General features: G+C 35.2%; 1 protein-coding gene across 1 annotated transcript in view; it reads right to left on the reverse strand.

The window, feature by feature from the left end:
* Positions 1–7678: 7678 nt before the first annotated feature.
* Positions 7679–13421, reverse strand: part of LOC148312298 (scavenger receptor class B member 1-like) — a 59973-nt gene continuing 54230 nt past the window's right edge. Inside the window, exons 7-9 of the mRNA XM_088277510.1 lie at positions 11037–11151; positions 9781–10076; positions 7679–8778 (exon numbers count right to left, since the gene is read on the reverse strand). Of these exons, the coding sequence (XP_088133636.1) occupies positions 8011–8778; positions 9781–10076; positions 11037–11151 (1179 nt within the window). The 3' untranslated portion in view covers positions 7679–8010. The remainder of the gene's footprint in view (positions 8779–9780; positions 10077–11036; positions 11152–13421) is intronic.

Consider the following 13421-nt stretch of genomic DNA (forward strand, 5'->3'; position numbering starts at 1 on the left):
ATATTAAGTTAAAAATATGCCTCTTTTGCTGGGATATAGTACATTTTCTGAGCATTCTAAAAACATGCGCAACTGAAAATTGTCGATTTTTGATCTATGACGTTCTTAAAAGGAGTGAGCGATATATGATAGATCATTTTCTGGGAGGAATATTTAATTTAACATACTCAACCTATAAAGGATTGTATTAGACTCGTGAAGTGTTTGTAACAGCCGATATAATTAATATTTTCATTCATTATTTTCTTTTGGAAAATTCGCTATCGAAAAAACGTTATTTTCGTAAGTTGGCAATGAATGACGTCACAGAAACGATGGAGTTATTTTAATGTTGATGTCATTGCTAAATTATTGGCGGCTCTATTTGATGATGTCAGTGTGTAAAGTGATCACCTTAACCAGCCTATGACGGTCGTCAGCCCCGTAAATGTCCAGACTTCCATATCCTTCTTCATCTTTGATGAGATGTCAAAAAATAATATGAAAATAACTCCTGTAATTGGAGATAATCCAGATTTTGTGAACAAGTATTTGGACACACTCAAAATGTTGAGTATGTTAAATTAGGTATTCCTCCCGACTGACAAAGAACCATTGCAAAGTAAATATTTTTAGATAATGCCTTGAAATAATGCATTATTTTATTATTAGAAATGTCCCACACTGATTTAATGCAATAAAACTCTTAATTTTTATGCTCTTATGTTAACTAACTAACTAATCGAACGCCACACCACTCTGTCTTTGCAAACATTCTTCGCTTTATCCACGTTCATGCATCTTCTCATACATATTCGACGATTATTACGACTCCTGACCATTATGTAAAATTGAAAGCTGTCCCACCGCATGCCCAGATCTGATACAGAAGCATTTAGGCTTCCTGACAGATCTGCTCTTGCTAAGCAATTTTTAAAAAACTATGTTGCGAAATTTATTGAAAATGCGAAACTATATAAAATTGTATCCCGATTTTACTGTGAATTTACCTTTAAAAGCTTTCAATATCCCTGTCACTGCCAATCTAAATAAATAGTGTTTAGTTCAATTAGTCAGCTAGATCCGATTACGACTCGACGTTGGCCGGTACACAGACGCCCACAACCCCGACCAGCACAGCAGACAGACACGGAACAGTGCAAGACCCTTATGTTTAAATAGATTTTTCCTCTTTCCAGGTGAAGATCTGGTTCCAGAACCGCAGGATGAAGTGGCGCAACTCCAAGGAGAGAGAGCTGCTCGCCAGCGGCGGGTCCAGGGAGCAGACGCTGCCCAACAAGAACAACCCTCATCCGGACCTGTCCGACGCCGAGACGGACCGCCCCAAGCTGTCCCCGCCCTCGCCGCCCTCCCCTACCGACGCCGGCCAGTCGGGACACCCGGGACAGCCGGGACAACCGGGACAACCGGGACACCCGGGACAACCGGGACAGCCGGGACAGCCGGGATTACAGCCTGACCAGTACGGCGCGTACGGGCGGAGCTACTCGCTGCTGGCCGCCGACGACGCCATGGGGGAGGACTACGATAGTGACAACGGTAGTGGCAGCGACGAGGAGATCAATGTCACATGACCTGCTTCGCCGGAAACCGACAGCGTTTATTGAATGTATTATTTAGGTCGGATAAAACTACGCGACGTCGTGCGTTAAGGTTTGGCTTGGATCCGCACTAGAGCACGGTCAAGAAAGTCGAATGAAATATGTATATATATATTTTTTTTGTGGATATTTATCATTGCTATTTAGTGGTGTGTAGGGCACTTTATCTGTGTATATTTTTGTATGTATATATATATATATATATATATATATATATATATATATATATATATATATATATATATATATAAATCTGGAGTGTAATAACAACCTGTATATCTGTCAAATTTTTAATTTTCTAACTTTGTTCCACAAAATGTCCTCCATAATCTATATATTTAATATGAAATATCATTATCATTAAATGTATTCCATAATTTAGCAAAAGGACATAGCTGTAGTTGCAATATTGATTTAGTTTTATTAATTTACTTAATTTTACGATTTAGTAAAAAAGAGAAAGAGAACTATACATTCCGACGCCACAAGAGTGGAGCAAAAGAGGGTGACATATCGTAGTCGTACAGGAGAAAGTGACCATCTACCAAAACGTAAAATGTTCATTGGGGCCATTTAAGTCACTTTTGCTTGGCAAGAACATAAACACCCATGCAGTTAGTCATTTTTAACAAGCCAATATATTATACTTCCAAGTTTAAAATCCTTTTGGATTTTTCAGGGCAATATTAAGCTAGTAAGGTATCAAATAGTCAATGATTACGTTTTTGTAAAACAATGCACTTGGTCACTTTCTCTTGTATGACTACGATATACACAACGATACAAAGCGATTGGTTTAGATAGTGTACGTGTATATATGAACAGCTGAGGTACCACGCGCTGTGTTTGTAATATTTATCGTTGTTATCCTTTTAAAGAAGTTTCACTTCTATGCTTGAATAAATTTTTAAACTAGACTCATTTTTCATATTCACGGATTATGAATTTGAATGTCATGAATATTGTTTAGGGTTCAATGTCCTGTGGGGATATTTGTGGTAATGAGTCATTTTGACATAGTGCCCTATGCACCAAATGATTGTCATAATAAGATCGTGGAACAGTAAAGAAGTCATGTAAAAAATAAACATTGTTTAAATATCGTTTACTAATGTTTTTTTTATGTTTTTTTAGTGTAAATATTGTAAAGTAGGTACTAAATTGATTAAAATTCCAAAAAAATTAAAACGATTGAATAATTTACCTTTAAAAAAAAAACTAAAAATTTGTCGTTTTACGATAATGCATTTTAAAATATTGTCCACAAGCGTTTCGATTCATTTGTCCAAATGTAACTAGAATCGAAACGCGTTTTAACAATAAAACCTGAATGATCTCATTTGAAAATATATTATTTACAAATGTTTCGTCTCTCTTGTATGTGTATAATTAGAATCGAAATGCGTTTGGACAAAACATAAAATATGTGATTTCAAAAATAAAATACTTTTATTTACTTTAATTATAAAATATATGTAATAAAAAATATCATCGAACAATTTCGCTACTCAATTTAATAAAAATAAAAACTTAATAAAATATTTATACTTATAAAAATATCTAGGCAAAGAAACCTGTATGTAAAATTAATAAATTAAAAATATAAAAAGATGTATGTACATATGACGCAATCGATTTTCTTTGTGATTTAATTTTTACAGATTTGTGAACGAGGATTTTAACACACCCAAATTTTTGTGTTTCTTGTACTGTCCGCCTCCGTAGTGTAATGATCAGCAAGCTCGGCTACCGTTCTGGAGGTCCCGGGTTCGATTCCCAAGGGGGGTAAAATAAAATATATGTGATTTTTTCACTGTAATATTTATTCGATATTACCCTGGACTGGTACCTGAAGCGGAGGGCTGATCACCTTTCCTTAATGTGTAAACGATCAAGATAACACTGCGTTTATATGACACAGTGCCCTATGCACCATTGGGGTGCGGATAAGGGTTTTATTATGTACCAGTAAATTACAACCATGGAAAATGACATGAATCAGAAACGCTATAATTTTTTTAATAAACATTTTGTTTTATACGTAGAGAGTGTCTCACCTATGGTCAAAAGCGGAAAGCTATTTATTACTTTAAAAAATATCAACAGATGCCAGGTCAGACAAAACACCAACTGCTGTATATAAATATTATTAAATTTGTAAACTTATGATTTTAAAATGTAAATTTTAAAATGTGTAGAAAAAAGTATTTTAAGCGTATTATAAATAGTAAATAATTTATTATTAAAACTGTATAGTAATATTAATGTTCATATATGTCATTGTCGATCAAAATAAATAAAAATTAAAAAAATAAACTAAATTGTGTTTTTTTTTAACCTTAAAAATATCGCAATGAATAATTTTTAATATGTAGGTTTTTAGTTCAAAAAGTATCAAATTTTTAACATCGCAATACGAATGTTGAATAGGCCCTTCTTAGTTTCACCAGGTATAAAAGAGACATATCGCTCACTCCTTTCAAGAACGTCATAAATCAAAAATCGTCAATTTTCAGTTGTGCATGTTTTCTGAATGCACTGAAAATGTACTATATCCCAGCAAAAGAGGCATATTTTTAACTTAATATTTACCCGCTACAGGGCATTTTGAAGAAAAGTGTCTTGAAGTCATTTCGTCTCTAGTGAAGTTCTAGTGATTCAAGAACAAGGTTTCTAAATTGGTTCATGTATATAGAACTTCCGAGAATTTGAGTAGTGTGGTTGTCAATAATGGGTAGAATTGGTGAATATTACACGTGTGTAAAGTGATCACTTAACTAGCCGATGACGGTCGTTAGCCCCGTAAATGCCCAGACTTCCATATTCTTCTTCATCTTTGATGAGATGTCAAAAAATAATTTGAAGAAAAGTAATGTTTAATATTTTTTTTAAATATACTAAATATTTTTTAAATGGAGAAAAAACCTTTAGATTTTACCTAAAAAGATCTGTTGCACAGTTAAAAGTTCAATAAGTAGCTTGATATTTATTTTAAATACATTGTATTATATTTTTAAACTTTAAAAACGTTCTCCTGAAAAATCAAGTTTTTTGATTTATGACGTTCTTGAAAGGAGTGAGCGATATGTGAAATATTGTAATACAAATGACCCTTTTTAGGTTGACCACATCAAAGTGATATGTGGTGAATTTAATATAGCAATACAAAATTTTAATAGATCTTTTTAAGGTACAGTTCAAATCCTAATGATGTATCTGAAATATAGCTATGAATAATATTAATAAATTTAATTAGAGTGGGAAATAATGATTGTCCGCCTCCGTAGTGTAATGGTCAGCATGCTCGGCTACCGTTCTGGAGGTCCCGGGTTCGATTCCCAGGGGGGTTTAATAAATATAAGTGATTTTTTCACTCTAATATTTATTCAATATTACCCTGGACTGGTACCTGTAGCGGAGGGCTGATCACCTTTCCTTCATGTGTAAATGATCGAGATAACACTGCGTTTATATGAAGCAGTGCCCTATGCACCATTGGGGTGCGGTAAGGGTTTTATTATATTATTAATAATGAATGCTACTTAGATTAAATAAAAAAAACCTAATATTTTTATCATTTATTTTGTATTATAATAGGGCGATTTAAAAGAACTATAATAACATACAATAGTTTTCTTAGCGTAAACATCCATAAAATTATTATTTTTTAAATACTATTTTTATATATGGTACAAAAATTATTTTAAAAATATATATGGGTACTTATGAACTAATATTAAAAATATCCTTACTTTATGCGCAATATGCACAACACAGCCATAAATAATAATAATAATAATAACATACATATGTCTTTAGCTAAAAATTTATATAAAAAATATATAAAAAGGGTGATTTTAACATAAAAATAAAACACCTGAGTTAAGACCAATTTTAAGTTTATTAAATGTAAAACCGACCAGTTTCGAGAACGGATGTTCTTAACAACAGTTGAAAATCCAAAGTATTTTAAAATAGAGAGAGTATTTTAAACTCTTAAATATAGTAATGTGTACATAAATAAACTAAAATTGGTCTTACACTAGTGTTTCATTTTTACATTACATTAATAAACTCAAAAGTGGTCTTACACGAGTGTTTCATTTTTTACATTACATTAATAAACTAAAAATTGGTCCTAAACAAGTGTTCTATTTTACATTACATTATCAAATTCAAAAGTGGTCTTACGCTAGTGTTTCATTTTTAAATAAAATAATAATCTCTTACCGCACCCCAATGGTGCATAGGGCACTGCTTCATATAAACGCAGTGTTATCTCGATCGATTACACATGAAGGAAAGGTGAACAGCCCTCCACTTCAGGTACCAGTCCAGTGTAATATTGAATAAATATTAGAGTGAAAAAATCACTCATATTTATTAAACCCCCCTGGGAATCGAACCCGGGACCTCCAGAACGGTAGGCGAGCATGCTGACCATTACACTACGGAGGTGGACAAATGATGAGTTTCATTTTTACACACCAAAAATGTTGAAATATATTATACATATTGCGTATTATAAAACAAATTGGTTTATTTTAAATCTCATATTTTAATATGCCTAGCTTAGTTTTTAAGCCATCTTGGCATTCTTGAGAAATAAACTATAATATAAACTTAATAACGTATGATTTGTATGAAAGTCTATGGTTATATGATTTGTATTTTCCTAAATTTGTATTTTACACCATCTTTTATTCTACAACCTCTGTCTGGACTCTCTGGAGAACATCTGCGGAACTCTAGCCGGATGAACATGATATTAACTGGACCACAATAAATGAGTTTCTTATTATTTTTTAACATCTCATCAAAGATGAAGAAGAATATGGAAGTCTGGGCATTTACGGGGCTGACGACCGTCATAGGCTGGTTTAAGTGATCACTTTACACACGTGTAACATTCACCAATTCTACCCATTATTGACAACCAACCACACTACTCAAATTCTTGGAAGTTCTATATATTTGAACCAATTTAGAAACCTTGTTCTTGAATCACTAGAACTTCACTAGAGACATCTATTGGTGAGATGAAAAGAAGCTTTTTATTGAGAAGGAACTCTTTTATGAGTATGTGAGGTCCGAATCCCGGATTATAATCACACACATGAGAAACGCCAGAAAATACCACTTTCATTTTTATTATTTAACCTCATAATTTGATCAGATAACTTATTTACAACATTTTGAGTGTGTCCAAATACTTGTTCACAAAATCTTCTTCATCTTTGATGAGATGTTAAAAAATAATATGAAAATAACTCCTGTAATTGGAGACAATCCAGATTTTGTGAACAAGTATTTGGACACACTCAAAATGTTGTAAATAAGTTTCTGCTTTCTAGGTTTTTAAATCCAGGAGTAGAATACAGAAAGGATGTTGAGATGGTAGTCATTAATGATATATGGCAAGAAAATAAAAAAAGGAAAATAAGATGCTATAAGGGAAATGTGAACATCAATCATCAATAGTAAGGTAGAGGAAAGGCAATGGGAGGTGTTATGGGCACAAAGAACCAGATCATATTGTGAACCAGTCAATCGCCATGGGTCTTCCTCGAAAAACATCTAGAAAAAGGTAAAAAAATTCATTGATGCTGCAGAAGGATAACATGATACGAAGGCATGGCCTAGGTGACGTTGTTCATGATAGAAGGACCTACAACCTGAGGACGAGGAGAGCTGATCCCACCAGTCTATAAAGACGATATGTTGGGATGGAGCTAGGAAGACGAATATATTTACTTCTAACCTATATTTGCATCCAATGGCGTATAGGGCACTTCATTGTATAAGAGCCGATCCCAACAGTCTATAAAGACTATAAGTGGAGATGAAGCCAGGATGATGAAGGTACGAGAGATAAATGTATTAGCAATGGCACTCATTTTCATACCCTGAGCTTGCTAGCTTGTGTGAATTGTACACTGATATTGAAAGCTGTCCCACCGCATGCCCAGATCTGATACAGAAGCATCTAGGCTTCCTGACAAATCTGCTCTAGAAAAGCAATTTTTTTCAAAAAAAAGTTGTGAAATTTATTGAAAATGTGAAACAATATAAAATTGTATCCCGATTTTACTGTAAATTTACATTTAAAAGCTTTCAATATACCTGTCACTGCCAATTTAAATAATTACAAGTTTGTAAATCCGTCACCAAATTTTCTAGAAGTACCCCTGTGCAGGCAGTGAAAGGGATTAGTATTTACACTGCTTTTACATATATCAAGATCATTGGGACATCTCATCATATGCTTTTAACCCTCTAACATCTTCTATTTAATATTTTCAGACGCGGTGGCAGCCATATGGTCATAGAGTGTGTAAATTTTGACCATATAGACCAAGCCAGAGCGACTAAGGTAACGAAATGGCATCTTTATGGTTTTTAACTTATTCTACACATGTTCCTCTGGTACAAATGGCAGTCTAGATAACATGTCACTTCGTTCGCTGTCTTGCGTCCGATTTCCTGTTTCCAAAAGAGTCATCTTCCTCTCCGCTTTTGCAAACTCTTCAGACCGACGCCGTTGACTCGGGTCGTACGGGGCATCGAATCCTGAACCATCGTCTACGATCTCCATTTCACAGTCGTCAGGCGATTCAGCCTTCTCTTCTTCGCTGCTTGATTGGGAAGGGTCTGTGCAGGAGTTGAACCCGTCGTTTTGGTGGTCTTCCAAAGTGATTGTGTCTCCGCTGAGCTTGTTGGTGAAGTTCTTGATGTTTTGGGCAAAGTCGTCAATGGTATCTTGGATTCTGTTTGAAAGACTCATTTTGATGAGAGATGGACGCCTTTCTTCGCTTGGTATGGGGTCCGCATCATCACTATCGGAGGTATTCATATCCACAGAATGCAGGAACGGTGAAGAGCTCTCGTTTCCATCTAAAGGTACCTCGCATGGCGCGTATACTCCTTGTAATTTCGCTTCTAGATCCTGCGACATTTTCCTGATGGATTCCGCATACCTAGACGATCGACGCTTAGGATTATACGAAGTCCTGTGCTCGCTGTTGGATTTCTTGCTCCTTCTGCAGCAGAAAGCCAGAAACAAGAAGGCCGGAGCCAACAGTAAGAACATCCACATTGTTGCTTCAGTCACTTTTGGAAGGATGTTGAGATACAGCTTGAAGCGCGTCGACATTCCTTCAGGTAAGCCATACATACCCTGAAATAAAAGAAAACATAATTATTATTTTTATTTTTACTTATTTTTCGACCAATAGCTACTCATGAAGTCGAGGCAAGAGCGGATATTTCTAATACCGAGAACATGTTGAGAGACCGCATAAAAAATATTGATATCCGAGGCGCGTGTCAGACGAAAGATATCGTGAGGTGATGACGATAACGGAGATGCATAAATGTGGAAGAGGCCAAGATTATTTGCAACGATAAATTGGTGTGGCGTTCTGTTCTCTCTAGGAATTTAGTTATTTTAGTCAAAAAATGGCATTCATTCATCATTCATCATTTTTGCTTCGAGTTGAATGTATCCTTTGAGTAGATGCATGAATATGGAAGAGGACAGTATTGACGTTCTGTTCTCTGTGCCTATCCTGTGGAAAAGCTGCCTGAAGGCTGGTTAGTTGGATTATTTTGGTTAAAAATGGCATTCATTGTTCTCGGCTTCAAGTTGAAAGTAACAGGAGCTAAGGAGTGTGAAGCGAAAGAAGGCCCTTAGGTTTTGGAATAATCGGCGGGTAAATATGAGGAAATGCATGAATGTGGAAGAGGACAGATTGGTGTGAAGTTTTATTCGCATTTTCTACTATTGTGGGAAGCTGCCTGATGGTTAGTTTGTAAGTTAGTATGATTATTTTCGTTAAAATGGCATTAATTGTTCTTGACTTTGAGTAGAGAGCATCAGGAATTCAGGAGTTCACGAAGGTTACCTTGTTGAACCGACCACTATATGGAACTTGGTACAGATATTAGATCAGTGAGTGACTTACGATATCGAAGGCTTGTGGAATAATCGGCGGGTAAGTATGAGGAGATGCATGAATGTGGAAGAGGACGAATTTGTATGAAGTTCTGTGTGAGAGTTAGTTAGTTAGTTAGATTATTTTGGTTAAAAATGGCATTAATTGTTCTCGGCTTCGCGTTGAATGTATCAGGAGCCAAGGAGTTCAGGAAGGTCGCCTTGTTGGGTGAATGGGTGACTTACGATCTCGAACCAGAGTAGCGGCAGCGTGAAGCGGGAGAAGGCCTTCAGGTTGTACATGTAGGTCATGTCCTCGGTGAGCGCCATGTTAATCTGGAAGCGCGCGGCGACCCGCAGCGGCAGGCCGGAGCGCGGCTGCAGCCAGACGGCGGAGCCGTGCTGCCGCGGGCTGGGCGCCAGGCCGGCCACGCGCGCCCGGAGCCGCGGGTCCGCGCCCAGGAAGTGCGGGAAGCTCAGCGCTATGGGGAAGCCGTAGTAGCAGTCTGTGACGTCGATCAGCCCGTCTGCGAGGCACTCGCCTGCAAGACACGTCTCAAATTTTAACTCAAAAACACAATATTATGTTGTATTAAGAAAGCTTTCACAACATTTTGAGTGTGTCCAAATATTTGTTCACAAAATCTGGATTATCTCCATTTATGAGAGTTATTTTCATATTATTTTTGACATTTCATCAAAGATGAAGAAGAATATTGAAATTTGGGCATTTACGGGGCTGGCTACTAGTTTAAATGATCCAATTTACACACGTGTAACGTTCACCAATTCTACCCATTATTGACAACTACATTATTCAAATTCTTGGAAGTTCTCTATATATGAACCAATTTCAAAACTTCGTAAATGCTGTAAATAAATTAACTGGTCAAATTATAAGCTAAAATAATAAAAATAAAAAGGATATTTTCTGGCGTTTCTCATATGTGTGATTATAATCCAGGATTTGGATCTCACATACTAAAAAGCTTCTTTTCATCCCAACAATAGATGTCTCTAGTGAAGTTCTAATGATTCAAGAACAACGTTTCGAAATTGGTTCATGTATATAAAAAACTTCCAAGAATTTGAATAGTGTGGTTGTCGATAATGGGTAGAATTGGTAGACGTTACACGTGTGTAAAGTGATCAATTAAACCAGCCTATGACGGTCGTCAGTCGTTATTTTTATTCCCAACATTTTAACTTTGTCTAAATAGAACTTATTCACAAATCTGGGTTTTCTCCATTAAGGAGTTATAAAAAATGTCTAAATATGGATGAAGAAGAATGTGATCATAAAGAGAAACCCAATTATAAGGTGGAATAGCCCATAAAACTTACAAACTTAAGTTTAAGTTTAAGTATAAAAATGATAAGCGGTGTTGCATAAGCCGTAGCTATATTAGATAAGACGTTAGATTATTCCATAAAAACAAACTATAAATATTATGTTGAATGATGGGCGATGCACGTGCAAAAAAATCATAAAAAAATTATACCATTTCTACAAAAGCACTTGTTCTTCTCGTTTCTTACTCCATTATCCAAGGCGTCCTTGTGGAACGTGTACAGATGGCCCCAAAGTCCGTCTACCCAACCTTCGTCGGTTTTTACCTAAAAAATACCAATTAAAAATATGCATTTATAAATGTGTCGCTCAGTTTCAAAATCCGCCAAATCCAGTTTTATAAGATTTTCAAGTAAATACTACGTCGAAATGCCAATTGTGGGTTTTATTGTTTAAAATATTTATATACTTGGGAACCCTGCTAGATTCCACGTAAAAAATACTTAAAAACAGCGTTGTATTTCAAATTTCGCTATGTTCATGGAACTTCCCTTCTATCGGCCAATCAGAGATATTATTTTCTATATATATATATATATATATATATATATATATATATATATATATATATATATATATATATATATATATATATATCTTCTCCATCTTATTGCTCATTACTGAGGGTTGTGATCCTTGTGGAAGCAATGACTCTTCTCCAGTTATCCCTTGACTGCGCTGCACGTAGCGCTCCAACCACCTTAACTCCATCGGTCCATCGTGTAGGGATCTTCCTCTCCCTCTCTTCCCCTCCAGGCTGCCCATCACAACCAGTCGATCCAGGATATCCTCGTTGCGACGCACAATGTCCAAAGAATTGGAGAATCCTTCAGGTACAGACATTGGTCAGAGTCAAGGCATTAACTGCTTCAAATCTGATGCTCGGTGAAATTATATACGGTTTCCATATCGCTCACTCCTTTCAACAACGTCATACATCGAAAATCGTAAATTTTCAGTTGTGCATGTTTTCGGAATACTCAGAAAATGTACTATATCCCAGCAAAAGCGGCATATTTTTAACTTCATATTAACCGGCTACAGGGCAGAAAGTGTTGTTTTTGCATTTTGAAGAAAAGGTATTGTTTAATTATTTTTTTCAATAAACTAAATATTTTTCTAATGGAGAAAAAACTTTCAGGTTTTACCTTAAAAGATCTGTTGCACAGTAAAAAGTTCAATAAGTGGCTTGATATTCATTTTTAATACACTGCATTATATTTTTAAACTTTAAAAACGATCTCCTGAAAAATCAAGTTTTTTTGATAAATGACGTTGTTGAAAGGAGTGAGTGATATGGGCATCTTGTATGCACACACAACTGCACTGGATGGTAGCTCACCATACATCCACCATGACTAAATATAAATAATCCATGATTTCTGCAGAAAGAAAACATGATACGAAGGCATGGCCTAGGTGACGTTGTCCATGACAGAAGGTCCTACAGCCTGAGGACGAGGAGAGCTGACCCCGACAGTCTACAAAGACGATAAGATAGAATGGAGCCAAGAAGAGGAATAATATTCACATTATTACAAATGTGAAGGTCTTCACCAAAACGTTACATAACCATTATAAATGATTTTAAGTTATCAGTTAATTCTAGCTTGTAAAATTGTTACGTTTTGATGCTATGTAATGATTTCATATTGTATGTATTAATTATAAATCAAACACAGTTTTTTTGAGTCTACTAAGTTGTATTTTATTAACAAAAACACATAAAAAATTTAAATTGTGACAATTGTTTCGCCTTGTTAGGGCATTATCAAACGAATGTCGAATGTCGAACAAAACATTGTCACAATATATTTTTTTATGTGTTTTTGTTAATAAAATACAACTAAGTAGACTCACAAAAACTGTGTTTGATTTAAAAATCATACATAAATTAAAATTCAGTTCTACAAATTAACCGCTAAATCAATTTCATATTGGTTTAACACAGGATTATATATATATATATATATATATATATATATATATATATATATATATATATATATATATATATATATATATATATATATATATATATATATATATAAAAGAAAAAGACTTGGCACGATCAGATCAATCAGAACCTAAAATCTGGCGGTGTCAAAAGTCTGCGTAATCGGAGGGCATGTATGACTAGATGTATGGATGTGAAGGAGGCTAGGAGTGTATGTCAGGACAGAAGAGTGTGGCGTTCCATCCTCTCTGCCTACCCCTGCGGGGAAACGGCGTGATGGTAGTAGTAGTAGTAGTAGTATATATATATATATATATATATATATATATATATTTACACCTCCTTACAGTAAACTAAACATTTCTTTTTAAATTCTTTCAGACTCTTTTCACTCTTCATACATTCAGGCATCTCATCATACATTTTCAAACCCCTGGTCACGTTTTGTCGCAACATTAATTAAGACATCGATAGAATAAAGTAAACATAACAGATTTGCATTTGAAGGATTTTTTGTGCAATATTGGAAACGTAGCTTTTTGGTGATGGGCTCCAAAAATAATATTGATAAGACGATTG

Source organism: Brachycentrus maculatus, unplaced genomic scaffold, assembly GCF_059751285.1.
Source record: "Brachycentrus maculatus isolate JH-2025_06_01 unplaced genomic scaffold, ASM5975128v1 h1tg000044l, whole genome shotgun sequence".
NCBI classification, from domain to species: Eukaryota; Metazoa; Arthropoda; class Insecta; order Trichoptera; family Brachycentridae; genus Brachycentrus; species Brachycentrus maculatus.